Source organism: Ursus maritimus, unplaced genomic scaffold (assembly GCF_017311325.1).
Source record: "Ursus maritimus isolate PB19 unplaced genomic scaffold, ASM1731132v1 scaffold_24, whole genome shotgun sequence".
Classification (NCBI taxonomy): Eukaryota; Metazoa; Chordata; class Mammalia; order Carnivora; family Ursidae; genus Ursus; species Ursus maritimus.
The window spans coordinates 22,371,837-22,399,050 of NW_024424897.1; the positions used below are offsets into that span (position 1 = coordinate 22,371,837).

Consider the following 27,214-nt stretch of genomic DNA (forward strand, 5'->3'; position numbering starts at 1 on the left):
GCCCACCTAAAATGCTGAAAACAGGGACTCCTGGGTGGCTCAGTGGGTTGAGCATCCCACTCTTGGTTTCAGCTCAGGTCATGATCTCAGCGTCCTGAGATCCAGCCCCACCTTGGGCCGCGCAGGGTCTCTGCTTGTCCCTCTCCCTCGGCTCCTCCCCCTGCTCGAGCTCACTCTCTCTAAAAAATAAGTAAAATCTTTCAAAAAGTGCTGATGACAAAGGGCCAATACTGAGGGCGCTACAGGATAGAGGAAGGTATCTGTAATACCAGATGTGAGGGGTCCAACGAAGAGCTGATGAACCGTGAGGGCTTAGACAGGAAGGATGCCTCTTCCAACATGAATGAAGGGAAAGGAAATGGAGAAGCTGGCCGATTCTAAAGGTTTGGTGCAGGAGGGAGCGCCTGGCTGGCTCAGTGGGTAGGGCAGGCTCTGATCTCAGGGTTGTGAGTTCGAGCCCCACCTTTTAGGTAGAGATCCTAAGGTGGGTGGGCCTCCGCCAATAAAAAAATAATAAAGGTTTGGTGCAGGGAAGCCGATGGAATTTCGGCTGGATGCTTTCTACTTCCCTCAATAAACTAGGCCTGGAGTAAGAGCTGAGCTTGCGTGGAGGTTGGAGAGGAGCGCGGGCTTGAAAAGCTTTTCTAAACGGTGGGTGTTGGGGGCGGGGAGTGCCGGGTAGAGGCGAACGAGGCGAACTGGCACTGGAGCGGGGCGGGGGAGGCCTGGCTGTGGGGGGCGGGGTGAACGTCGTGGCGCGCTGCCATGGCAACAGGCCGGCGGGGCGGGGCGGGGCTCCCGGCCGACCGTAAGAGGACCGAGCAGCGCCGTTTCAACACGGCGTTTCTGAGATCGGGTGCGGTGCCAACAGAGGTGTCCAAAACCGGACCGCAGGCGCCGCGAGATCTGGGCACCAAGCCGTGAGACTTCCCGGGACGCCGACACGGCACTGCGCGACAGCGTACCAAACGTCATCGTCCCGCGACGCCGACGCAGTAATAGGACGCCCTCCCGGAAGTGGGCTCTAGATCGGGCAGTAAAAGTGGCCGCCAGGTCGTCGCTGAACTATTTCTCTGCGTTTCCTCTCGATCGCCTCCTGAGTCCTCCGTAGAGAGGAAGCTTCTCCGCTGTCATGGGGGGCGGAGATCTGGTAAGTGAGGGAGGCCTGGGCGGGGGGAGGACGGAGCCGGAGACCGACCCCGGCCAGGGACGGAAATTGGAGGGTGTGGGAGTGGGTGACCATGGCTACACAGCTGTGCTTTCGCAAGAAGGGAGCCGTAGCCTCGGAGAGGGGACCGACCACTGGGGCCACGGAGGGACCAGGCAGAGACCTGGGAAGGTGTGCGAAATGTGTCGCCAATGGTGGCGGCTGGTGTTGTGTGTTTGTTGGCGGGGACCCTCCCGGCTGGAAGTTCTGGGAAGGGCCGGGAGGGGGTGGTGGTGGTGGTGAACCATGCCTAGAAAAAGAGGCAGATACCAAGTCACGCAGGCTTTATTTTGTATATCTTGTCTTGGGACACTTCTGTCTTCCTTAGCTGGGAGTTCAGTCATGTTTTGGCCAAAGTAGGAGGGGTCGTGCCCCATTCTCTTCGCCCTTGAGCCATACCTCTTTTAAACCTGAAGTTATCTTCCCCACGTCCACCTTTCTGAGTTCCATTCCTCCTTCAGTGCTGCATTCTGATCTGTAGTGACAGAGCTTTCTTCTGAATGTATAGCAATTAATATAAGTTATGTGGCAATTTCTTTTAAACTGTATAGTTCATTTGTAGTGTGCTGAGCTCCGGTTAGGGCAAAGGACCAGCAAGAGCATAGTGCAAGATCAGAAAGATGCTCACCTCTTTAACGTGTAGCCGATTGAATCAGCAGATAGATCGATTTTGCCACCTGTCCAGTATCTGTATTAGAGTTTGTCAGGTGTTGATTAGAATGCTTTCCAGGACTCCAAGATTCATACAGTTTAGTGTATTCTTTTTTCAAAATATTTATTTATGAGAGAGACAGAGCACGAGCAAACACGAGCCAAATGTGGGGGGGGGGCGAAGGGAGAGGGTGAAGTAGACTCCCCACTGAGCAGGGAGCCCAAGGTCTCCATCCCAGGACTCTGAGATCATGACCTGAGCCACAGGCAGATGCTTAACCGACTGAGCCACCCAGGCGCCCCAGTTTAGGTATTTTTCAGGTAACTGCATTTAGGGACAGAAAAGCTCTAATTCAGGGTTTCTCAGCCTTGGTGCTATTGACATTTTGGGTTGGATAGTTCTTTGTTTTGCTTGTGTGTGTGTGTGTGTGTGTGTGTGTGTAGGTAGTCCTATGCCTTGTAGGATGTTTAGCAACGTCCTTGCCTGTAGCCCCTGGATGCCAGTCGCACTCTTCTCCTCCAACTGGGACAACCAAAAATGTCTCTGGGCATTGCCAAATGCTCCCTGGGGGGCAAAATCACCCGTGTTGAAGGAGGGGGAGGAAGACCAGTAGGACAAGGCCTGGGACGAGTGGGGAGTGGGGAGGGGACTGAGCAACCTGATGAAGGGAAAAGAAGGACAAGGTGGAAAAGAGAAAAGAAAGAAAAGAGAGCCCTCATTGACTGAATACCTTCTACATGCCAGGTACCTTGTGTCGGTTTTCTCATTTAGGCTTCTTAACTAGCCTCCTGGTCCTCAACCTCTGCTTTCTCCAGTGCATTCTGAACATGGTAGCTAGTCATGCCTGTCACCTGCATATGACTGTTCAGTGTTTTCTACTGTCCACCGGATAAAGCCCACTCCCTTCACGTGGTTTATAAGGCCCTTACTCTATTCCTCTCTTAGTTGGCTTAGTTGGCTTCATCTTGGACCCTCCCCCCCCATCGGCTTGCATACCATCTTTAGCCCCACGGAATCACTTGTGCTGTGTGTTTTCTCACCACTGGGCCTGCAGCTGTGTGTGCTGTTCCCTCTGGAAATCTACCCCTGCTCCGTCCTGCTACATCACTGGGCTAAATTGTAATTGTCATTAGATGTCACTTCTTCCAGGAAACCTTCCCTGGTTGCAGCTGAATCAAAACAGTGGCTGATGGGGAAGAGGGAGAGGAGAAGCATTCTTGAGGTGTTTCAAGGTGCAGCGTGAAGGCGAGATCAGAACCAAGGGGAGATTCCTGGGAAGGAAGGTTGAAAGAGATACTTGGTGGGGTCGTAAACCACACAAGGTTAAGGCAGGTTAACTGGAATCAAGGAGAAGAAGGTTGTGTTCATAAAAATGAATGTCCCCTAAAAACGCAGTGTTCTGTTGCCTTTCAGCATTTACCTCTCCGCCCGTTCCCCCTGTACTGTCACCACCACCCCTTAGTTCAGGCCTGGCCGATGGAAGTCTGATCCATAAGCATTTCAAGCTAAAAGTGTTCAAGGGGAATCCAGAAGAGGCCTGTTCTATCCTGGAGTTTTACGTACCTGAACAAAACCCCCAGATGTGTGAGAGATCACTGGGTGCCACCCTGGCCATCGTGAAGGACGTCTTGCCCTTAGATGCCTGCTTCGGCACGAACATGGACTGGGGGGGCCCGTACCCACCCACCCACCCCCTGCATCGTTTTCTCCCTCTTTTCGTTCACCACAGAATCTGAAGAAGAGCTGGCACCCACAGACGCTCCGCAATGTGGAGAAGGTGTGGAAGGCTGAGCAGAAGCATGAGGCTGAGCGCAAGAAGATCGAGGAGCTGCAGCGGGAGCTGCGGGAGGAGAGGGCCCGGGAAGAGATGCAGCGCTACGCTGAGGACGTCGGGGCTGTCAAGTGAGTGAGAGGCCGAGGCCGCGGCCGCAGCGGGGGCTGGGGCTGTCCTGGTGCCTAGGGCACCTCGGGGCTGGCCTGTGGCTGCATCCGCTTGTTCAGAACCCTTGGCTAAGAGCATGCGTTTCGGAGTCAGTCCGACCTGGGCTCTCAGGCTGGCTTTGCCTGTACTAGCCTAACCGTGTCATTGGGAGCAAGGTTGGGGGCCTCAGTTACCTCAGTAGAACCAGGGGAGGGAGAGACCCAATTCCCAAGGCTGGTGGCGGGTCACATGAGATGGAGCGAGTGTAAAGGGCTTGGTGGAGGCCTCGCTCGTGGTTGGTGATTAGTAAGCATGGCTGCGGACAAGTGCCTCCACCCCGCCGCTCCGTGCGCATCTGGGCCTCAGTCCTGCTTTTGTTCGTTTATGTACCGCAGACTCATGTTAGGGGGGCAGTGAGGTCTCATGGAAGCAGGTGGGTGGTGTCTGGCAGGAAAAGTTGTGTGACTGTGGGCAGTCCCACTCCGCTTCACCCTGCTTCAGTTTCGTCGCGTGTAATAGAGGATGGGAGCAGCAGATGGTCAGTAACCTACCCGTCTCGTCAAATGGGCTGGGAGCAGATGTATTCTGAGAAAAATAAAAAGCATAAGATGTACAGTGCTTTTTTTTTTTTTAAGATTTTATGTATTTATTTGACGGAGCCCGAGCAGGGGGAAGGGACAGAGGGAGAAGAAGGCTCCCTATTGAGCAGGGAGCCTGACATGGGGCTCGATCTCAGGACCCTGAGATCGTGACCTGAGCCGAAGGCAGACACTTAACTGACTGAGCCACCCAGGCGCTCCGTACAGTGCATTCTTAAGTTTAGTGAAAACAACACATAGACGAAAATCAGAGTAATCTGTACTGTCATTCTCTTTGTTCATGTCCTTGTGGGCAAGTCTCGGGTGGTGTGTGCGGCATACTCTCCCCATTGGGTATCGAGGGCTTTTCCTTAATACTTCATGATAAGAGGATCTGTGACATTCAGGGTGGAGTGTGTATGTGAAACTTACACGTGGAAATGGCATTATGGAACTTAGGCATGGTGACATTCACATTCTTGCAGGATACCGGATTGGGGAGAAGGACATTCTGACTCAGGTGTGAAACTTGGAATGTTTTAAAATAGTTTTAGAATTTTTAAATAGAACAAAATATAGTTATGACAGTAATACTCCGAATGAGATAAGGGAATAAAATTTATGTCTTTATTTATTTTTTATTTATTTATTTTTTTAAAAGAATTTTTTTTTTAAATTTATTTATTTATTTATTTGACAGAGATAGAGACAGCCAGTGAGAGAGGGAACACAAGCAGGGGGAGTGGGAGAGGAAGAAGCAGGCTCATAGCGGAGGAGCCTGATGTGGGGCTCGATCCCAGAACGCCGGGATTACGCCCTGAGCTGAAGGCAGGCGCTTAACCGCTGTGCCACCCAGGCGCCCCGAAATTTTTGTTTTTAGTACCATAGACATACGTTAAATTATTTTACTTTATATGCTTTATGTAAATTATATACTTTACATTTTAAAAAATGTGTGTTTTTTTTTTTTAAGTAAACTCTGTCCCCAACGTGGGACTCAAACTCACAACTCCGAGATCAGGAATTGCATGCTCTGGCCAGGCGCCTGCATTATAATTTAATGTCAATAAATTTCACACATTCAGATAAATTCCTGGGCAGTTTATAAGGTGAACCCACATTGTTCTGTGTGAAACTAGACTTTGTGAACCCTTGATTTTAAAACAGACACCAATTTTAGATTCAGTACTTTCTAGTCATAAGAGTTTGCTTTCCCACTAACCAAAGGTAAAAAATCATTTTGAAAAAAAATTTTTTTCTAAGATTTTATTTTAAAGTAATCTCTACACCCCACGTGGGGCTCAAACTCACAATCCCGAGATCAAGAGTCACATGCTCTTCTGACTCTACCAGCCAGGCGCCCCTTGAAATTCTTATGCAGCAAAGCATTACACATCATATGCCTGATGTATCAGAAATGTGGGCTTTGCAGAGTCTAGTTAATGAGTGGGAGTACAGATGAACAGCTGCAGAGCTGCAAGTTAAACGTTTGTCCTTTGCTGACCCTCATGCTTTTCTGTTGTGAATAGGAGGAAGTTGATTTTATATTCTTTTGATTTTTTTTTTTTGCCCCCTCATATATCCTCCAACATTATAAAACACAAAGGTCAGCACGTATGTCCTTTTTTTGGGTCTTGCCAGAGGTATTTAATCATCTGCTTGTCCGTCTCACTGCTTTGTGTAACTCTTTGCACAGTGGCGTGCTTTTAATTTATCCTATAAAATGCCAGTAGAACCCTTTTACTGTGTAATGATTCACTTCCATGGGTCAGATAATCTTTTTTATGTTTGTAATGCATCTCCCAGAACAAATGGAAACCTTAATACATGTATTATCCTGAATTTCCAGATCCCTCTTGCAATAGAGTGTTGCTTTAGTATTTACTGATAATGCTAGAAAATGTGTTCTCAATGGTGGTCCATACCAGTGTTTCTCAACCTTTGCACTTTAGGGTGTTCTTGGAAGATTAAAGATGGGAGTGGTTCCCTAAGAAGAGCAGGGGTGTGTAGGGCAATGGCATCTGGAGCTTTTAAGAGCTCGCCGTGATCCTAATGGGCAGCCTCGATTGAGAACCTGGTCTATATCTTTAATGATAACAACACCAAAAATCTATAGATCATCTTGCTTTTTTTTTTTTAAAGATTTTATTTATTTATTTTAGAGAGAGAGAGAGACCGCATGAGTGGGTGGCGCAGAGGGAGAAAGAGAGAGTCTCAAGCAGACTCATGCTGAGCATGGAGCGCAAGGTGGGGTTCGATCTCAGGACCTGGAGAGTGTGACCTGAGCCGAAACCAAGAGTCGGTCGCTCAACTGACTGCCACCCAGACATCCCAAGATCATTTTGAGTTTACATGGCCTTTCCTCCAAGTATCTTCTCATCTAAAAACTCAGAGTTGGGGCGCCTGGGTGGCACAACGGTTAAGCGTCTGCCTTCGGCTCAGGGCGTGATTCTGGCGTTACAGGATCGAGCCCCACATCAGGCTCCTCTGCTACGAGCCTGCTTCTTCCTCTCCCACTCCCCCTGCTTGTGTTCCCTCTCTCGCTGGCTGTCTCTCTGTCAAATAAATAAATGAAATCTTTAATAAAAATAAAAAAATAAAAACTCAGAGTGAACAGTGAGAGATGGTGGTCACTAGCTCTATTTTAGACATGGGGATATAGAAGTAACTTGCAGGCACGAAGCAACCACCCGGCTGGGTAGTGGTGGAACCAGCCAAGTCTCGTGGCCCTGGATCTCGGCTGTTCAGTGTGTTCTCTTACTAGAGGGCCTGAGTAGGACTGATACTTGTTGAATCCCTTCAAGACTCGACAGAGCCATGAAAATACTACTTTACAGAAGTATCTGTCTTGGTTTTTGGTTTTTGGTTTTGGTCGTAAGATTTTATTTATTTATTTATTTATTTACTGAAGAGAGAGAGAGAGAGTGTGTGCATGCACGAATGAGGGGAGCGGCAGAGGGAGAGAATCTCGAGCAGACTCCAGCGCGGAGCCTGACGTGGGGCTTGATCCCACGGCCCTGAGATCAGGACCTGAGCTGAAATCAAGAGTCGGGTGCTCAACCTACTGAGCCACCCAGGCGCCTCTGTTTTCATTTTTGATATCCTTTCTTCTCTATTGGACCCAGTTGCTCTTCCCCAGAGACGTTTTTGCTCCTCGGCCTACAGGCTGCTCGTCCTCCTGCCTCTTCCTATCACGTCCTCTCTTTCCTCCGCTTTCTTAGTTCTCCCTCGTCTCCTAGCTGCTCCCTTCCCTTTATTCTGTCAGCTTGTCTTTGTTCCTGCAGTGCCACTTGTCACCTTCATGCTGATGACTCCCTGAGTCCCCTCAGCACATGCTTAGCTCTCGTCAGCACCGTTTGGTAATTCGTGGGCCTCTGTGCCTCAGCCAGTAGCTTATGAGCGACCTGGCTGCCTGAATCTTTTTCATCTTCTGGCCTTCCTCATCTGTCTGGCTCCTAGGAAGTGGCAGAGTAAATATTTACAAATGGATAAATGAATCTTTTTTCTCAGCTGCCCCATCCCTGTTAGTGGCAGGCATGCACAGGCATGATCCTTCCGGTCGTCTCTGACACGGCCTTTGAAAGTTCCCCTGACCCAATCACCAAGACCTCCTTTTCTTTCAAAAAGTACTGCCTCGCTCAAGATCCATTGACCATAAAATGGCAAACACTGAACAGGTGATCATTAGGCAATTGTCTGGGGTTCACCGGTGAGTAAACTGTGGTCCCAACTACCTAGGAGTTTAAGAAAACCTGGTGGGAGAGAGAAACACAGGCACAGCTAACAAAAGGACCAGCTCGTATTTATTTAGTATTTACTTTGTGCCATGCACTCTTCTGAATGCCTTGGTCTTCCCAAATCCTTCTCGAACTTACTCTGTTAAAGAAATCCTCGGAAAGAAGTCCTGTTGGCATTGTCCATAGTGTCCGATGGTGAGGCTGGTAACTGGGTCGAAGGCAACTGGGAGGGGTCTTCAGCAAACTAAGGACCATTGGGAAACTGCGCAAGGAGAAATCTTGTCCGTCAGACACCCGCTCCTCCAGTTACACCTTGGATCACCCATCACAGCTGACCCAACAACCATGGCCTCCGGTCCGTTCTTGCTGCCACTGTGGCTCCTGTTAAGGCAGCACCTGTGACGGAGTGCCAGCGATCTTCTCTCCCCCTAGTTTGAACTTTCAACAGTCAGTGGTGGAAAACAGACCTCCCCAAACTCTAAAGCTACCTCCCAGCTGTGGAGGCCTGGTTTTAATAACTGTCAAACTCCCTCGAAGCCTCTGGTTTATTCCAACTGGAGAATGGTGAGAGCCTTTAATTGCTTGAAAGACACCAGTATCTATGGTACTCATCATAAATCACCCCCCCGCCCCGCCCCGGGCATGACCCTCACTGTACTCCTCCATCTTGACTCCAGTGGTGTGAGTGAGGCCGGGCAAGCTGGGTGGAGCCCAACCCCAGTGGCCCACAATCAGTTCTTAATTCCAGACTATAGTGTTTCTCAAACCGATTGTTTTAATAAGGAAAAAAAACCCCAAAACTAAACTAAAACTAAAGGGTCATGCCCCTCCATTATTGGTTTAAAATATTATTATTTTTAAAGATTTTATTTATTTATTTATTTAGAGAGCATGAGCCCCGGGGAGGGGCAGAGGGAGTGAGAGAATCTCCAGCAGACTCTGCGTTGATTGCAGAGCCTGATGCAGGGCTCCATCCCACCACCCTGGGATCATGACCTGAGCCAAAATCAAGAGTTGGACACTTAACCAACTGAGCCACCAAGGCACCCCTGGGCATTTTTTATTTTATTTTATTTTTTAAGATTTATTTATTTATTTGACAGAGAGAGAGACAGCCAGCAGGAGAGGGAACACAAGCAGGGGGAGTGGGAGAGGAAGAAGCAGGCTCCCAGCGGAGCAGAGAGCCTGATGTGGGGCTAGATCCCAGGACCCTGGGATCACACCCTGAGCCGAAGGTAGACGCTTAACGACTGAGCCACCCAGGCGCCCCAGCCCCCTGGGCATTTTTATTAAGAATATTTTAAACCAGGGCAGCTGGGTGGCTCAGTTGGTTAAGTGTCTGCCTTGGGCTCAAGTCATGATCTCAGAGTCCTGGGATCGAGCCCCGCATTGGGCTCCCTGCTCAGCGGAGTCTACTTCTTCTCTGCCCTGCTCGTGCACACTCCCTCTCTTTCTCTCTCAAATAAATAAAATATTTTTTAAAAAATGTCCAAAGATGTAACTTAGGAAGACATTCTTTATGCTCATAGTTGTTATATAATCTTAAGCAAAAATAAATACACAAGTGTTAAACAGCCATATTCAAAAACGTTGAATTTAATGTTCCAGATGATACTGTTTTGATGAAACAACCTTGCCGCTCGCAGCGTGAACGCAGTGTTGGCTCTTACGGGCCGTTGGGAAGTCAGTATGCCTTTACTGTCTGTTGTGTGAGGTTCGTTCAGTTTCCCCACCATTTTTTTCTTTCAGAGCCACAGGGCAGTATTTGGCAAATACTGGACATAACTTGGCCTGTCCCTTTTGGCTTGAAAGCATAATTTACTTATTCCATTATCTCTGGTCTTTTCTCATTATCTTCTCAAACAGAGAATGACTGCTCGTGCCCATGTGACAACACGCACCCAAACACACTTCACACAACCGAATATGTGGTCACTGAAATTGTTTTTGGTAATGAGATGATCCAGAATCTGTTTATTGTTTCTGATTCTGCTCAGAATGAAAGCATAATATATGAAGGCTTTGTAAAGGAGACTTGAGAGGCCCTGAGCAAGTGTCCACGCCCCAGGTTGAGGGATACTTTCTCCACATAAATGGCGTTAAGTGCGTGGAAACGATCTCTCCACTGAGTGGTGAGCCCATGCCGACAAGCACCACGTCTACTCGTGTGCCATGTGGAGTGCAGTGCTCGGCCCCTGCGAGGTGCCTGGAGAACGAGGCCCGCTCCAACCAGCTGGAGTCCCCGTCCCTCGTGTTCAGGTTGTCCGTGTAGGTCTGCAGGAGTCTACATTTCCTCTGATTGTGTTTTTTGTCTTAAACCAGGAAAAAAGAAGAAAAATTGGACTGGATGTATCAGGGTCCTGGCGGGATGGTGAACCGTGACGAGTACTTGCTGGGGCGCCCCATTGACAAGTACGTTTTTGAGAAGATGGAGGAGAAGGAGGCAGGCTGTTCTTCGGAGACAGGCCTACTCCCAGGCTCCATTTTTGCCCCTTCCGGTGCCAATTCCCTTCTTGACATGGCCAGCAAAATCCGGGAGGACCCACTCTTCATCATCAGGTACTGATGGCGGGCTGGGAAGGGTTCTGTTTTCAGAGTTGCTTGGCTTCACAGTTCGTTTCCTCTTGGCTTTTGTCTGCCCTGTAAAAGGATTGTCTCCATTTGGTGTCCCTGATGTTGGGAAGGGGAAATCCATCAAGGGTGTCTTATCTAGGCCATGTGATAAGAGATGCCAAGTGGACCAGACCAGACCAGATCATTCTTTTACCCTTGGCCCTTGAACAAAAAAAGGAGTTAGAAGCAAGGTGAGAAAGGCTGGCAGCTCCCTGGGAATTTGGGGCTATGTATAGAGCGGGATAGGTGGGTGAGCAGGCCTTCTACCCCCCAACCCTTGTACAGCAGAACCCTTTAAAAAGAAACTTTAGAATCTTCCTTGAAACCCTAATATATAATGTCAAAGGAGAGTTGCATTTTGGGTGCCAACTCTTGCTGTGCATATTAATTTTTTTGCTTTAATTTGCAGCATTTTATTTCAAGCATATAGGGTTGAACATCGAAAAACATCTGTCATTTATATTTCTTTTCTTTTTTTTTTTTTTTAAGATTTTTTATTTATTTATTTGACAGAGATAGACAGCCAGCGAGAGAGGGAACACAAGCAGGGGGAGTAGGGAAGGAAGAAGCAGGCTTCCGGCGGAGGAGCCTGATGTGGGACTCGATCCCATAACGCCGGGATCACGCCCTGAGCCGAAGGCAAACGCTTTAACGACTGAGCCACCCAGGCGCCCCTGTCATTTATATTTCTAATTTTGAAAAAAATTTAAAGTTGTTTACGTAGTAAAGGTATTACATAGGTGTATGTAAAGATACTGTGTATGTATATGCAAATATTTTCTCCCATTTTGTTAGCTTCTTAATTAGTTAGATCGTGGTAAGTAAAACATAACATAACATTTATAATCTTAACCATGTGTAAGTGTGCAGCCCAGCGGCAGTAAGTACCTTCCCCCTGTTGGGCAGCCATCAGCACCACCCATCTTGGGGAGTTTTTCATCTTGCAAAACGGAAACTCTTTACCCATGAAACAGGAAGTCCACATTTCCCTCTCCCCCAGCCCCTGGGAACCACCATTCTACTTTCCGTGTCTGTGAGTTTGGCTACTCTAGGAACCTCACATCAGTGAGATCACACCGTAATTATCTTTTTGTGGGACTGGCTTATTTCACTCAGCATAAGGTCTTCACAGGTTCATCCATATTGCAGCATGTGTCAGAATTTCCTTCCCCCTTTTTTTTTTTTTTTGAGACTTTATTTATTTATTTTAGAGAATGTGTGCGGGCAGGGACAGGGACAGAGGGAGAGAGAGACAACCTCAAGCAGACTCCCTGCTGAGTGGGGAGCCCAATGAGGAGCTTGATCCCGAGACCCGAGCCCAAATCAAGTCAGTCACTCAGCTGACTGAGCCACCTGGGCGCCCCTCCTTCCGTTTTAAGGCTGAATAATACTCCACTGCATACATTCTGTTTGTCTCTTCATCTGTCAGTGGACATTGGGTTATTTCCTTTTGGCTGTTGTGAATAATGTTGCTCTGAACATTGATGTATAAATATTATGCATATTATAAACTCCTTTTTTTTACCTAGTTATATATAGCAACCATCTTTCTATGTCACTAACTGCTTCTGTAATACTATTTTTAATGTCGACATTGTGTGGATATATCATAATTTATTTATTGATACTCTCTTACTGGGCCCTAACTTTTTTCCAAATTTTCATTGTTATAATATGGACAGCTTTGTAGGGACCTTCCTGGATTATGTCCTAACAGTAACAAATTCTTAAGGAAGGATTTATAAGATTAAAGAGCACACAGGCTGTGATAAGTGTTGCCAAATTGTCTTCCATCTTCCATGTAGGCTGACCAATGTACCCTCATGAGCAATAAATGAGAGTAAGACTTTTTTTTTTAAGAATTTTATTTATTTATTTATTTGACAGAGAGAGAGAGAGAGAGAACACAAGTAGGGGGAGTGGCAGGCAGAGGGAGAAGCAGACTCCCCACTGAGCAGGGAGCCCGATGTGGGGCTCGATCCCAGGACATGGGATCGTGACCTGAGCCAAAGGCAGACACATAACTGACTGAGCCACCCAGGCTCCTTGACTTTTTTTTCCTTTTTTATTATTTTATTTATTTTAGAGAGGTGGGGAAGGGGCAGTGGGAGAGAGAGAATCTCAAGCAGATTCCCCACTGAGCGCGGAGCCTGACACAAGGCTCTATCTATCTCATGACCCTGCGATCACAGCCTGAGCTGAAATCAAGAGTCGACTGAGCCACGCTGACGCCCTGAGAGTAAGACTTCTTGAAAGAGGAATCCATTCTCTTTATGTCCCAGCTGGTTTTCATGCTCAACAGTGGAGGTGACCTGGAAATGCTGCAGCCCGTTGGTACACAGGAGGACACCCATGTACTTGACCAGCTGGGAAGCCCCAAGCATAAAGCCTAATAAGGAACAGCCCACACTCACTCTTTTGTACCACAGGGAACCCGTGTGGCTTTGCCCCCCAATATTCAGTCCCTTCTGTATAGTTGAGGAAGAAGCCCAGAGTCTTCCTCACCATCATGCAGCTTTCAACACAGAGCCTGTCTGTGTGCATCTGAAAAGAGATTGCTGGGTAGACTTGTGGAGAATGGAGTGAATGACCTAATCCCCTTGCCAAAAGAGAGAGTCATGGTTTTTATCATTTCCTTTTTTTTTTTTTCTAGGAAGAAGGAGGAGGAGAAAAAAAGAGAGGTGTTGAATAATCCTGTGAAAATGAAGAAAATCAAAGAATTGGTAAGTAGTGTATCAAATAAGCACTACGAGGATCTTGTAGCTACTTAACGTGAGAACTTCTCTCATTTCACTCTCACCTTATGAGCAGGAAGACAGAATGATTTCCTCTTTTATGTTGTTTGGTTGGAAAAGCACCATGTGATGTCGGTGTTTTTAGAAATTAGGAGTATGGGTCATGCCCCTGAAGTCCTGATCATAACAGTGTGTTCAGGAGATCACGTGCCGTCGAGCCTCTAGGGCCCATTTACCATTCACATGACGTACCACGTGATCGTGTCTTGGCTTAGTTGGTGAGGAAGATGTAGAACTCGAGCTTGCAGTCCCCGGTTGCTCTCAGTGGAGGTGGAGTTCTTTTGACAGATTGGAAATTCCGAGGCATTGGTTCTGGGGGATGGTTTACAAACACCGATCCCTAGCCCCGCCCACCAGAGGTTCCGTTCCGTCGTCCAGGGGGTGTTTGCGCACTGCCGGGGTTAACACTTGCCCCCTCCTGTTGACAGGGAGGCCCTGCTAGCATCCTGGACCCCTGGCGCCCCAGACGCATAGTCGGGTAGTTTGTGCATGAACCAGGCTCCTCAGGGGTCTCCGTGATCTTGCGTGGCTATGTTCTGGCTTTTTTCTAGTTGCAAATGAGTCTGGAAAAAAAGGAGAAGAAGAAGAAGAAGGAGAAGAAAAAGAAGCACAAGAAACATAAGCACAGAAGCTCCAGTAGTGATGGCTGCAGTAGCGCGGATGAGCGCGGCCGGGGGAGGTGAGCGTGTGGAGGCGGGCCTCCCTCGTTGACTCCTTCACTCATTCATTCTCCACATAGTCACGGGCGCCGGCTCAGTGCTGGGAACCGCCGGGCACTGGGGTTTCAGGGGTGAGCACTCGCACGTGGGCCCCATGCCCACAGAACTTGCCACCCAGCACCCGCGTTCATTGGCGATCTCGGCCCGGCCCCTCACAGCTGACCGTGGCCTCGTAGGTCTTAGCGTAGATGTCCTAGATGTGACTTTCATCTCTGCTTGTGACTCCTCCGAGACGGAAGTGGATTTTATGTTGCCTTCTTCTTCTTCTTTTTAATGCATTAATGGGCCCATCTGGGCCCATTCTGCGTGTCTTCTCTGTGGGAGCAGTGAGCATTGTCACTGCTGACTCACTGTTAGTCCCTGGAATAGCAGCACGAGGTGAGAGGAGAACGTGTTCAGGCGTTGGGGCTGCAGAGCGAGGCCCACGGGTTTTCACAGGAAACACACGACTGTGCCGATGCGCCCGCCAGCAGAGACCGTGCAAATACACAGCCACGCTGCGGGGTGACAGTGCAGGGGGAGAGGGCACGTTTGACGGGGGAAGCATGCTTCAGCCCGAGAGGTTGAACCTGGACCTGTATGTATTTTCTTTTTCAATGAATGTGTATTTTAATCGCTTAGATCTCAAAAGAAGATGGCAGATTCTTCCCCTGTGCTGTCCAAAGCCCCTGGATACGGTTTACAGGTAAGGATGTGACCGTGGCTGTGGAGTGTGTCCACTTGAGAGCCTGTTTGGACCGAGAGCATTTCTAGCAGCCAGTCAGACCTCACGAGGGAAGAAGGGAGTCTGGGCCGCCAGGGTCAGGGCTGTTGGGGAGCTGGCCCATTCCTTATCCCCGAGCCTGTCCCCCTCTGAGCAGACAGCCTGAACCACCAGCGGGGCCTGCGGGCATTCTGCCTCTCCCTCTGCAGATAATTTCCATGAAGTGCAGGCATTTTAAGCTTCCTGGTTGATGACTTTTGACAGTCGGCATCCCTCTGGATTCCTTTCTTCCTTAGTAGGTTTAACCTTAGGTCCCGGTCCCTGTGCCCTGTCTCTTGCTCCTGCCGAGGCTGTGGTGAAGAGTCCAGGCAGTGCCGGTGGCTGGCGGGGTCCATTCTCTGAGAGGATTCTGCAGAGAACTGCTAAGTTTGAGTGCTTCTCTGTGGTAACTGTGTGATGGGCTCGGTACGCCAGGTTGGCTTCTTCTAGAACCTCAGTGCTCATTCATTTCCTTGTTTCACCACATCTTCTTCTGAGCTGGAGAGTCTCCTACAAATACCTCTTCTTCCTTTCCTTGCTGCTACAGATCAGGGACTCCTGCCATAGCCAGAGGGTGCAGAGTTCTGTGATGGCCAAGCAAAAGGGAATGCACGGGTTGAAGAATTATTCCAGGTCCAGAAGTTCCTCCCACTCACCTCCCAGACATGCCAACAAGAAGAGCGCCCGAGAAGCAGGGTCCCGGGACAGGAGTTCTCGATCCCCAGGCAGAAGGTCACGGTCCCCGAGGCCAAGCAAACCGTGAGTGTGGGCATTCACTGGGAAATGGCCTGTAAATGTGGGGGCTGGTCACAGCAGGTGTTTGCTTTTACTGATGTCTGTTCATTAATTTTCCCAAATGTCTTTGCTTTATTTCCTTTATATTGTTTGTCATCCCCCCCGCCGCCACCTCAATGTAAAGCTCAGACCCCTAGAACTACATATTTATATATGTGGAATCTTTGGAGTGAGTTTAATACCAAATCTTACGTATCTTTATGTATTTGCTTTTCTTCCACTTCTGCCCTCTGTTCTCTTCAATTTGGATTATAGTTCTAAGACTGTTAGCTTTTGTCCCATCATTGGCGGGACATGATAAAAAGCCCCTGTATTGAAATGGCTTTTCTCCTCTCTGGCCTGTGTGTGTCTCTCACAGGCACAACTCTAAGGCCAACAGGAGAGACAGAGGCCGAACTAAGAGCCCGTCGCCTAAAAAAGAGATCTACCAGAGGCGGCATGCTCCCGGATACACCAGGTGAGTCAGGGGCCCCGGATGTGAACTGCAGACTCCGCGGCCCTGAGTCTAGGCGTGGCTCAAACCAGGGCAAGTGGATAATCCACCTTTTTTTTTTTGCCAAACCAGCTTTTATTCTTCCTGTCCGCTTTTAACAGTCTGTCCCGCCTCCTTTCCCTGCGAGGCACATGGAAAGGACCAAGTATTAGTTTTAACTTAATGAACAATTGAGTAAGTGACTGTTTCTGGACATCTGTAAACATGTTAATTCTCACAGAGAATTCCACAGAGAAGCTTTTCTCGGGAGAGTGTTCCTTTCCTGAGGCATCAGCTGAGGGGGAAGCAGGGTGCTCTCGTTGAGGGCAGACACCCTAAGATGGACTGTGTGTTGGAGTTGGGTGTGGAGTGGGTCAGACAGAACTGGGGCGTGCCGCCCTGGGACCTGAGGGGAGCCGGCTGTGCCCACGAAAGATTGTCCCTCGGGGTCTCACTTGGTCCTCATAGAAGTTGAGAGGAGATGAGTAACTTTTGCGAACTTCCTTGTACTGCCCAAACAAATGGGCTGCACGGTAGAGTCATCTGGGAAGCTTAAAAAAAACTCCATTACCCGGCCGCACCCCAGCCCTACTACATCGTCATCCTCTGGGGGTGGGCCTAGACATCAGTGTTCTTAAAGTTCCCCGGGGATTTCGACAGGCAGCCAACATTGGAACCACTGGAAGTCTGCGCCATCTCTTGTATTCACTCTGTTCAAAAGACGCAGACCCCGCAGGTCCCTTTTAACTCCCGATTGCCTGATTCTCTGTTTCTAAGGAACAGAAACTTTTTTAGAAGTTTTAATCTTGCCTGACAACTTTCTAAAATAGGTTATGTGTTTTCCGGCCTTCCCAGACAGAGTATGTTATGTAGAATTTATTCTTTTACTGGTGACAGTTTTTCAGCTGGGCTGGCAGTCATGCTGCTCTGCGGGTCAGTGCCCGTGAGTGTATTTGTTTCTGTGCTTTAAGGCTCTTGGTCAGCGTGCGACTGTGCTTTTTCAGATCCTGCTTTGTTTTTCTGTCTCTTTTGCCACCTGCCAACACTTCAGTTTGTCTTACTTTATCAGCCTTTCTTATCCTTAGAATTTGTGTTGAGTTTTGTGATCTGAATGGGTCAGAGTCCTCAAGACCTCTTTGTCCCAGGAGTAAAAGCACAGAAATTTCAATGCATGGATTTTGTGGTCTCATTATCGGTTTTGGTTTGGTGTTCCAGGTGGTCGATGTGATTTTATGTAATTAAGATACTGGTGAATTAAGACAAAAAGAGAGAAACTTTGGCTATAATTGAGAATTTTGTGAGAATTTTTAAATGTGCGCGTTTCCTTTTGTATGTTTTCATTGGTGATCTAGAACGACTTTCTTAACAGCTGAAAAGCTTCTCTTTTGCAGTACGATGTTCAATTTAAAGCAATTTTGGGGGCGCCTGAGTGGCTCAGTTGGTTAAGCATCTGACTCTTGATTTCACCTCAGGCCACGGTCCCACAGTTGTGGGATCAAGCCCCACGTAGGGGGGACATGCTCAACGGGGAGTCTGCTTGAGCTTCTCTCTGTCTCTCTCCCTCTGCCCCTCTCCCCGCTCGTGTGCTCTCTCTGTCAAAATAAACAAAATCTCTTTTTTAAAAAAAAGCAGCTTGGGGGCACCTGGGTGGCTGAGTTGGTTGAACATCTGCCTTCGGCTCAGGTCATGATCCCGGGGTTCTGGGGTCGAGCCCTGCATCAGGCTTCCTGCTCAGTGGCGAGTCTGCTTCTGCCTCTCCCTCGCCCCTCCCCGCTGCTCCTGCTCTCTCTCTCAAGTAAATAAATAAAATCTTAAAAAAAAAAAAAACAGGGGCGCCTGTGTGGCTCAGTTGTTAGGTGTCTGCCTTCAGCTCAGGTCATGATCCCGGGGTTCTGGGATCGAGCCCTGCATCAGGCTTCCTGCTCAGCAGGAAGCCTGCTTCTCCCTCTCCCACTTCCCCTGCTTGTGTTCCCTCTCTCGCTATCTCTGTCTCTTTATAAATAAATAAAATCTTAAAGCAAAAACAAACAATTTTTATGGGATAAGACTTATTTTTTCTTTCTTTTTTTTAAGAAGCTTTTTTTTTTTTTTAAGATTTTATTTATTTATTTATTTGACACAGAGAGAGAGAGAGAGAGAGGCAGGCAGAGGGAGAGGGAGAAGTAGGCTCCCCACTAAGCAGAGAGCGCAATGTGGGGCTTGATACCAGGACCCTGGACTCAGCACCTCGAACCCAAGAGTCAGGCACTCAGCAGACTGAGCCGCCCAGGTGCCCCCTCTCTAATTTCTAAGAGCTCTTTTATGTTCTGATTGTTCCATTTTAAAAACCTTTCTCATTTTATCGATATAATATCTTTCATTACCTCTGACTGTAAACTTTTAAAAAAGTTTTGTGCTTTATCTTTATCAGTTCCCTTTCCCTTTGGTCTCTTTCTTGTGAGAGGCTTTCCTGAAATGTTTGGTGATACTTCATTGTATGTTCATATGTAAGAATAAGGAATTAAAGCTGAGATCACTGTATTGTGTTGGGGCAGGGCTTGTCTACTGGTGGGAGGTTGGGTTTGAATTGGTTTTTAGCTGGGGACACTCATGTCAGTATCTTCGGTTTTCTTGTCAGGAACCATTAAATTTCTTCTTTTTTAAAAAATTTTATTTATTTATATGACAGAGAAAGAGAGGGCACAAGCAGGGGGAACAGCAGGCAGAGGGAGAGGGAGAAGCAGGCTCCCCGTTGAGCAGAGAGCACGACGTGGGGCTTGATCCCAGGACCGAGCTGAAGGCAGATTCTTAACTGACTGAGACACCCAAGCGCCCCAGGAACCATTAAATTTCTACACGAGAGGGGTGCCTGGGTGGCTCAGTTGGTTGAGTGCCTGACTCTTGGTTTCAGCTTGGGTCATGATCATGGGGTTGTGGGACTGAGCCCCGTGCTGGGCTCTAGACTCAGCGGGGAGTCTGCTGGAGATTCTCTCCCTTTCCCTCTGCTCTCATTTTCTCTTTCTCTTTCTCTCTCAAATAAATAAATCTTTAAAAAATTTTTTTCTATAGAAGGAAAACACCCTCCAGCTGCCTGACCAATGGCTCTAACTCTGGCTGTTGGCACTTTGGGAGACATTATTTTCAGCCCTGGTGGCCTGCCAGCTCCCTTTGCTGTGCCTGATGCACATGCAACTTCTGATTTCCTGTCTGGCTTAGTTCTTCAGAAACTACGAGAAGGGTCTCCCTTCTGGAGGGTCTCCTGTCAGTGTTTGAGAGAACAATCACTGGCTTCCCCAAGTTAGGCATGAGGACCCAGGGTGTCTTAATTGCTTCTCATACAGACTTTAAATCAGTCCCTTTGTTTTCAGCTTTACCACCATCCTCCACTCGGGGCCTGCAGTCTCTGAGCCTTTCCTGGATTTTACTTCTGATTAGCATCGGGCACTTAAAGGGATTGAATTTTCTCTAATCTGTAAAAAGTAGTTACCAGCCCTTCATCCACTTCCATCTTCGAACAGTTTTTAAACATTTCTTATCCATTGTCCTCTCCTCTCCTATTCTCTTTGTGGTTTTATGTATTTTATTTCGTGGGGTTTTGAAAGGGAGCATTGTCATTTCACTATAGGCAACTAAATGTCAAGTTTTAGTGTTTTAAGTTTCTGTCTCAAAATTGAGCTTCACTTCCTAACGCGACTCCACCAATTATTTTTCCTCTTAAAGGGGATCTTTTAAACGGGCATATCACACCCATTCGAGAAGCGGTGGATTTGGATTTCTGACATTGTTAAATAGTGACTGAGCTGGTTCATCACCTCCTCTTCTTGGTCTGACTTCATTTGCAGTGAGTGCCAGGAAAGAAGACCTACCTATTACTCTCTGAGGTTAAGGTGAATTGACTTGAATTCTTCAGGCATCTGGCTTCTAGCTTTTTCCTAAAGCGGTGTACTCCTGGGCTATGTCCATGAATTTCTAAGCATTTCCAGTGGGTAGATGGTAGAGGTCAACAGCCACATGGCTAACTCAGTCCTGTGTTCCTCAATGAGTTGTTGAGCAAACAATTGGAATATTTTGTATATAATGTTTAGAATAGTCAATCACTCCAGAGATTATTGAGAGAGAGTATGGAATCCTTCACTACAAGTCTGAAATTTGGATGAAGCCACCTGCCCAAGATAATTAGGAAGGAAGGAAACTCAAGCTGAGTGTGGCCCTGGGTTGGGCATTTCCATAGAGAGAACAGGGTGGTGGAGAACCTGGGGTCCTACCTGATTTCTGTTCTCCCTGTAGTGTTTGGTTTTTTGCTGGGAGAGAAGCAGACCTGATAGGATGGTTTCTGTGTTCAACAGAAAGCTCTCATCAGAGGAACTAGAGCGAAAACGTCAAGAGATGATGGAAAATGCCAAGTGGCGGGAGGAAGAGAGGCTGAACATCCTCAAGAGGCATGCCAAGGATGACGAACGGGAGCAGAGGCTGGAGACGCTGGGCTCCCGGGATGGCAAGTTTATCCAGTGAGTGCACCTTCCTGCTGCCAAACGGCTTTCATGGCTGTGGTCCCGAGGAGGCAGCTGATTCATTGTGTTCCTGGTGTTTCCATGTCTGTGCAGTGAGAACGGGGAGATCAGCCTCTGAGCCACCTTTGTTACGACTCCAAGCATCTAGCTAGACAGTGGGATATTTTTGATTTGAAGGAGGGAGAAGTGAATTGGTATTTTCATTGAATCTCCTTGCCTTCCATTGAAATAAGAACTCATGGCTCAGGAGGCCTTTTTCCAATGAGGCTTTACTTGGTTTCCAAAACAGGTAACTTTTCCGTGATGGACGTTGGTTTAACAAATTGAGTTCCAGATGGAGTCCACTCCAAAGTTACCTACATGGGCTTAAAAGAGCTTGGGTTTCTACATCTGCTTTATGGCTGGCAGCCTGTTTCTTCTAATTCCGCCAAATAGTTGACATTTGACAAATACTTGTTACTCACGTTATTCTCCTGTCTTCTCTTCTCAGCCGCATGAAGCTGGAGAGCGCGTCTACTTCCTCCCTGGAGGATAGGGTGAAACGGAACATCTACTCTCTACAGAGAACCTCGATGGCTCTGGAGAAGAACTTTATGAAAAGATGAAAGCTATCCCCTCTCTTGCTGGTTTTCCTGAATTTTCCAGGGAGGCTGCTGATCCCTTAAAAATTCTCTTTATAAGAGTTCAAGTGACTTCTTGCACAGTTGTCAAACCACCACTGTTCAAAGTGACTGTCCTCCAGCGATTCCTGAAACAGCTTACTCCTTCGAGAACCAGTGACACGCACTTTATGGGACCCTCAGTAACTTTTGCTGAGTGCCTTGTAGGTTTTAGTGGGTGAGCACTGGACACTGTAGGTGTGAGCACTCATCCTGCTCTTGAAGGCTGTTTCCTGTGGTCATGATACTTACTATGCCACTTTCTTCCCCGCTGTGAGAACTGTGTGCCTCAGTGTAGACCGGACCCGGCAGAAACTTCTCTCTGCAATCACCCAGATAGATTGTGCTTAGTGGGGTAAATGAACATCTACTTGATTTAGTAGATAATGTGACAGAATGATGTCAGCTTAGGGCGGAACCAGGGGGGTGACAAAGAATCTGGAAGGGAAACAATCCAAAAAAGCAGTAAATGAGCTGTTGAACTATACGGACTATCTTTTGAACCGTAAAAGTGTAGTGTGTATGTGTATAAATGTATAATTTTTACATGCTTTTTAAAAAGTTAGCTTTGTGAGAACATCTTGTTTGGTAAGTGACTTTACTATATAAATGGAATCATATTGTATCTTGTTACCGAGTAATACAGTAAGGCAGGTCAGCTTTTTTTTTCCCATCTGCATCCAGCTAGTTTAGGAGGAGCCTGGGTTTGTAGATAGGATCCAGGGTATCTATCCTTTTACACTGCTTACAGGCTCCCGTGTGGGCAGTGCAGGGGTGAAGTCAAATGATTTTAGGAGTCAGGACCAAATTACCAGTGTGCTCCCACCCTGGCTCCTAAAAGAAAATAAAATGGAAGCTGTTTTATTTCATGGCTTCCTTTTAATCATGTAGTAATCTTATTACAATTCTAGATTTTCAGGAGTTTGCTACTATTTTTTAGTCAGGTATTAAAAACCCCCAAAACTCATGGGACCAGTCTCCTGCCTTTACTTCTTTCCCTTTTCTGTTCTTTTACCAGAAGCCCTCATGTGACCCATGAACTCCTTAGGCCCTCTTGACCCACACATTAGCTGGGCTAGTTCCTTGTTCTGCTAATCCCTAATTCTGCTTAAAACGAATTTGGATTTATATTTTTGTGCACTTTTGATCCCAGGCACTGTAATACTTAAAATCCAGCCTTTCCCCAGAGAGACAGTAACAAACACTTGCTATTCATTTAACCACCTCATCCTGCTTCTCTATGCTAATTATGTCTTTTATTTTATTACTTGGTAATAAAGGCTACATTTATTTTTGTAACTGTTTAAAGAGCAAGCATACGCTGTGTACCGAATTTACGAATTCCCATACAGAACAATACCGACCTGTAATTTGTGTCGAATGTTTGGAGATCCTTCTTCCGAGAGGAATTATGTAACAAAGCGTGGGCAGTTCACTCAAAGATGTCATGAAGTGAGCCGGAGAATAAGATGATTATGATTCTCTGCTGTAGGATAGGTTTCTTAAGGTGCCGCCGGTCTCTTAACTCGACCCTTTGAAAGGAGGAGGCTAAGCGGCGGGTGGGTGGGTGAGGGACCCATTCATAAAACCCAGGCCTCACGGCCCGCTGCTCTCATTGGCCCCGGGGGAGAGGGGCGTGACCCGCGGGTGGAGCTCGCTCCAGGCCCAGGAGAGTGGCAACATCCACGCTTGGGTGGAGCGAGGGGGCGTTCCTCGGTTTTCCCGGCAGGACTTCCTTTTCCCCTTGCTGGGTTTCTCCTCTCTCCCCCGGGGTGGGATGGTACGTCCCACCCTCCTCGCATTCCCGCCCCTCCTCTCCTCCGGATCCTGGGCGCCGCCGCCATCTTGGCACGTCAGGTTGAGGGAAAGAGCCAAACCCTGGCTTTGGGGGGGGGGCCCGGACAGGGGGACCCTCCGGCGGTAGACGGCGGGCCCTACCCCCAGCCCTCCTCCCCACTCTGTTCCGGTGTGGGGCTCTGAGGCGCCCGAGGCCAGCCTGGTTCCTGTCAGACCCGGGGAGGAGGGGCGGGCGGGGCGGCCGCTACCTCCCCGGGACGGGCGCTACCACCCGGGCGGGGAGGACAGCGCCTGGTGACGGCGGGGCGGCTGCGGCGCCCGGGGGCGGGGTGCGGAGCGAGCCGGCCGGCTCCCTGGAGCGGAGCGGGGCGGGGCGGGGCGGGGCGGGGCGTGGGGGCGGGGCGTGGGGCGGACGGAACCACCGGGGCGGGGTGGGGAGGTAACGGGACGGGCGCGACCATGGCGCGGTGAGGGAGCGGGGGTGGGCATCGGTCCCGGGGAGGCCTGGGGCCGCTGGCTTGTGCGCCGTCTCGGCCGCCCCCCCTTTCGCCGCCGCCGCCGCCGCCGCCGCCCCGGGCATGTCGTCCAACTGCACCAGCACCACGGCGGTGGCGGTGGCGCCGCTCAGCGCCAGCAAGACCAAGACCAAGAAGAAGCATTTCGTGTGCCAGAAAGTGAAGCTATTCCGGGCCAGCGAGCCGATCCTCAGCGTCCTGATGTGGGGGGTGAACCACACGGTAACCAGCTCCCCCGCGCGCGCCCCTCCGAGCGCGGCCCCGCGCGCTCCCACGCCCCCCCCCGCAGGCCCGGCCCTCACCCCGCGGGCCCTGCCGGGGACGCCCGCAGCCCCTCGGCAAGCCACTTGCACGCCCACCCCACCCTTGCACGCCGTCCCGGCCGGGTGTGCGGTCCCCGCGCGCCACGCGAGGCCTGGTGTCTCCGACGGTGGAATGCCGTCGCCCCTTCCCTTCCCTCCAGCCCCTCTAGCTTCCTGCGTCTGGCTTGCTCGCTTCGGGCAGTCCCTGGAGCGCAGGGGGAAGGCCTGGGTGCGGCGGAATCGCTTTCATCCGCTCACCCTGTTTGTTGCATGTGTTGTCCCCCTTGTTCCTTTAACCGGCTGCCAGCTCCCTGTCCAGTTGACAGGGCAAGTGGCATTGGCCTGCCTGAATATTCCTCTATTACTGGTTATTTGGTTGTTGCGACTGCTTAAAGTTTCCCATCCTCCAGACCTCCTCACCCCTGACTATGGAAATCCTCCCTGGGTTTCCTTTTTTTCTTCTTGAACAAGATGTAACAACTGGAGAAGCACAGGCTTCCTTGAACCACAGACACTTTACCAGGGTCTTCCTGGGTTAGGGAGAAGAGAGAATGTAACCATTTGAGAGAAGGTGAGGCCTGATTGTAAGGAAGACTATTCATAGTAGAAATAATGTGTCTTCCTGCATTTTCCTATGGTGTTCATGTCAAAGACGTTGACTTCTCTTTTATTGAGCTTTCTGTTGTACGGTCATGAACGGTGCGGTAATGGTTGCAGGTTAGGATGAGAGGGCGGTCCCCTGGACCCTTGGGGTGCTTTGAGATTGTCCTATCAGGAAGTTGGAGCCCAGCATTCCTGCTTGAGCTGGAGGACTTTGTTTGTGCCCTGTTTGTTTAGGGTCTTTCTTTTTGCTTTTCCAACCACTTGCTCCTTGCCTTCTGCCCATTTGCACTGTGAGTCCCTACACCAGGAATGAGCAGAGGAAGTAAAAGGAACCTGAAACACCCAACTTCACCAACTCCCAAGTTTGGAACTAGGAAGATGAAGCTATTGGCTTGGGTTTCCTGTGAATTTCAGTTCTTTAGGCACCCTGACTTTTCAGAGCACTTGAAATTCCCCACAAGATCAAATGATGACCAAGGGGTCTGGGGCCAGCAAGACTTTTTGCTTTGCTTTGGTAGAGGAGCAGACCTCTGGAGAGGGTTGGCTGGAGATCGATGAACCTTAGTCTGAGCCGGGGTTTTAGATCTATACTTGTATCTAATACAGAAAAGTGCGGGTGTATGGAGAAGTCTGTTGGTGTTTCGGTCTTGGGCAGGTTACTGTTCTCAGTAATCTCCCTCAGGTGAGGGTCCTGGCCAGGGTAGGGGAGTAGCACTGGTTTAATGCCCAGACCCCTGGAGGCTGCTTTGGGCCAGTAGTCCAGCAGACTTTGTTTCTCCTGCTTCCTGCTGCCTCAGGGGTCATCTGACAACATTGCAAGGGAAACTGGGTCATCAAAATGTGGACCTTGTGTCTCTGTCTGGAAGTCAATCCTTGATTTTGTCCTACAGCCTGCTTCTCACTAGAAAGCATCCTGTCTTATATAGAGAATTGGTGGAGATTCTTACGGCTCCTACCTTGGAATATTGCAGCTAACTACTTTGGGTCCCTTATTTTATACACGCAGAAATGGAGGCCCCAGGTGGAGGATTAGCTCACTCGTGGCCACAGCAGAAGATGCAGCTCGTTGCCCAGCACCCCGGGCTGTGTTATTCGGTGGTGGTGCTTGAATGGCAGGTCTCGCCTTCTGTGCCTCCTGTTCCTTAGTCCGTTTCTCAGCCAAGTGCCAGGATAGGTGGGGGTGATGGTCTTGTTAGAGAACCTGAATGTGTGTAGGCTCGGGTGGGCGTGCCTGTGCCCGCCAGCTCCCGCGAGTGTGTGTGATGTTGGCTGTTCTGATAGGCAGGCAGTGAGGCTGCCCGGATGTGGGCCTCTGCATGGCAGAGGGATAGGCATCTGTGAGTCTTACTTTCTTGGACTAGGCAGTCACCCTCTTTCTTTGTTAACTTGAAGAAAAGTTTGAGGGCTAGCTGGAAAGGCGTTGACGTTAAGCAAGACCTACGGTTCTGGGTGCAATGAGGGGGTGCCTCAGGGGACAGGCACTGGCACCGCTCCCTGGACAGGGCAAGCTGCACAGCTCAGCTGGTCCCAAGCGTTAGCGCTTCCTCTGGGCCCGCGGTGAGGTCTAGTACTTTGGGATTCCCATCTGGGAAATGGAGGCATCTCCCCGGAAGAAGAGTGGTATAAAATATTGCAGTTCTCTAGGGGGTCAGGACCACACAGTTTTTGGTGGATCGCACGCCTTTCTTGGGGGGTGTCTTCCTTCAGAAGCCCACTTTTGTACTTTTTGCAATCTGAGGCTTCAGATATCATATGTCTTTGATTCTTTAGTTTCTCACCCCTTTAGGCATTTAGGGCATGATCGTCTACGGCTGATGGTGGGTGGGTATGTCTTTATGGACAGCCTAAGTCAGTTACTCTCTCCTGAGGTGGTTGATCTATTTCCAGTTGGAAAAAGAGGTTTTTGAGCTCGGTGTTGTCACGGGAACTCCTCTCCTGGACAAGAGATGGAGCCCATGGACTTTGTGGAGAGAAACTGCAGGAAACAGGGAAAAAAGCCCGAAGACTTTGGATCTGGGGCGCCTGGCTGGTCAGTCGGTGGAGCACATGGCTACTGATCTCGGCGTCGTGAGTTTGAGCCCATGTTGGGTGTAGCGCTTACTGAAACAAGTAAAACTTTAAGAAAAAGAAGACGACTTTAGACCCGTCAGGGGAGAACTAGCAAAGAGAGAACACCAGTGTTTTAGCAGGTGAAATACAGTTTAGAGGCTCTGGAGTTAGAGAAGAGATTGCCTCGGAGAGGGGTGTGGACAGAGGAGGCAGACCTGGCTTGAGGACCTGTTGGCCGTTTTAGGAACCACGTATGCGTGAAGCTTCACTCAGGTGATCACAAGGATTAGGAGCGTTGGCGGTAACTATATTTAACCATATAGGAACCTGCTAGACCGTTCTTCAAAATAACGACACTATTGTACATTTCCACCAGCAGGGTGTGGGGGATTCCAATTTCTCCACATCCTTGTCAACACTTGTAATTGTCTTTTTTATCACAGCCGCCCTGGTGGGTGCGAAGTGTTACCTCATTGTGATTATGATTTGTGTTTCCTTGATGACTAATGGTGTTGAGTATCTTTTCATGTGCTTATTGGCCATTTATATATATATATATATATATATA

General features: G+C 49.0%; 2 protein-coding genes across 3 annotated transcripts in view; both read left to right on the plus strand.

The window, feature by feature from the left end:
• Positions 1-795: 795 nt before the first annotated feature.
• CWC25 (CWC25 spliceosome associated protein homolog) lies at positions 796-22,679 on the plus strand. Of its 2 annotated transcripts, none has more exons than XM_008688979.2 (10): positions 796-1,150; positions 3,589-3,761; positions 10,418-10,654; positions 13,362-13,431; positions 14,055-14,182; positions 14,844-14,907; positions 15,512-15,723; positions 16,118-16,216; positions 20,557-20,718; positions 21,212-22,679. In XM_008688979.2, the coding sequence occupies exons 1-10, from the start codon at positions 1,133-1,135 to the stop codon at positions 21,324-21,326; spliced, it is 1,278 nt and encodes a 425-aa protein (XP_008687201.1). In that variant the 5' UTR covers positions 796-1,132; the 3' UTR covers positions 21,327-22,679. The 2 variants fall into 2 exon arrangements, 1 of the variants encoding a protein (XP_008687201.1); XR_005837422.1 differs by lacking the exon at positions 21,212-22,679 and adding an exon at positions 19,931-20,097 and having other exon boundaries at positions 797-1,150; positions 20,557-20,694.
• Positions 22,680-23,597: 918 nt separating this feature from the next.
• PIP4K2B (phosphatidylinositol-5-phosphate 4-kinase type 2 beta) overlaps positions 23,598-27,214 on the plus strand; it is a 28,861-nt gene continuing 25,244 nt past the window's right edge. The window contains exon 1 of the mRNA XM_040640718.1: positions 23,598-23,914. Coding sequence (XP_040496652.1) covers positions 23,756-23,914 — 159 coding nt within the window. The 5' untranslated portion in view covers positions 23,598-23,755. The remainder of the gene's footprint in view (positions 23,915-27,214) is intronic.

Coding starts and splice junctions, on each gene's coding strand:
- CWC25 (XM_008688979.2), top strand. Junction 3,762..10,417: donor GAGGACGTCGGGGCTGTCAA/GTGAGTGAGAGG, acceptor GTCTTAAACCAG/GAAAAAAGAAGAAAAATTGG. Junction 14,908..15,511: donor CCCCTGGATACGGTTTACAG/GTAAGGATGTGA, acceptor TTGCTGCTACAG/ATCAGGGACTCCTGCCATAG.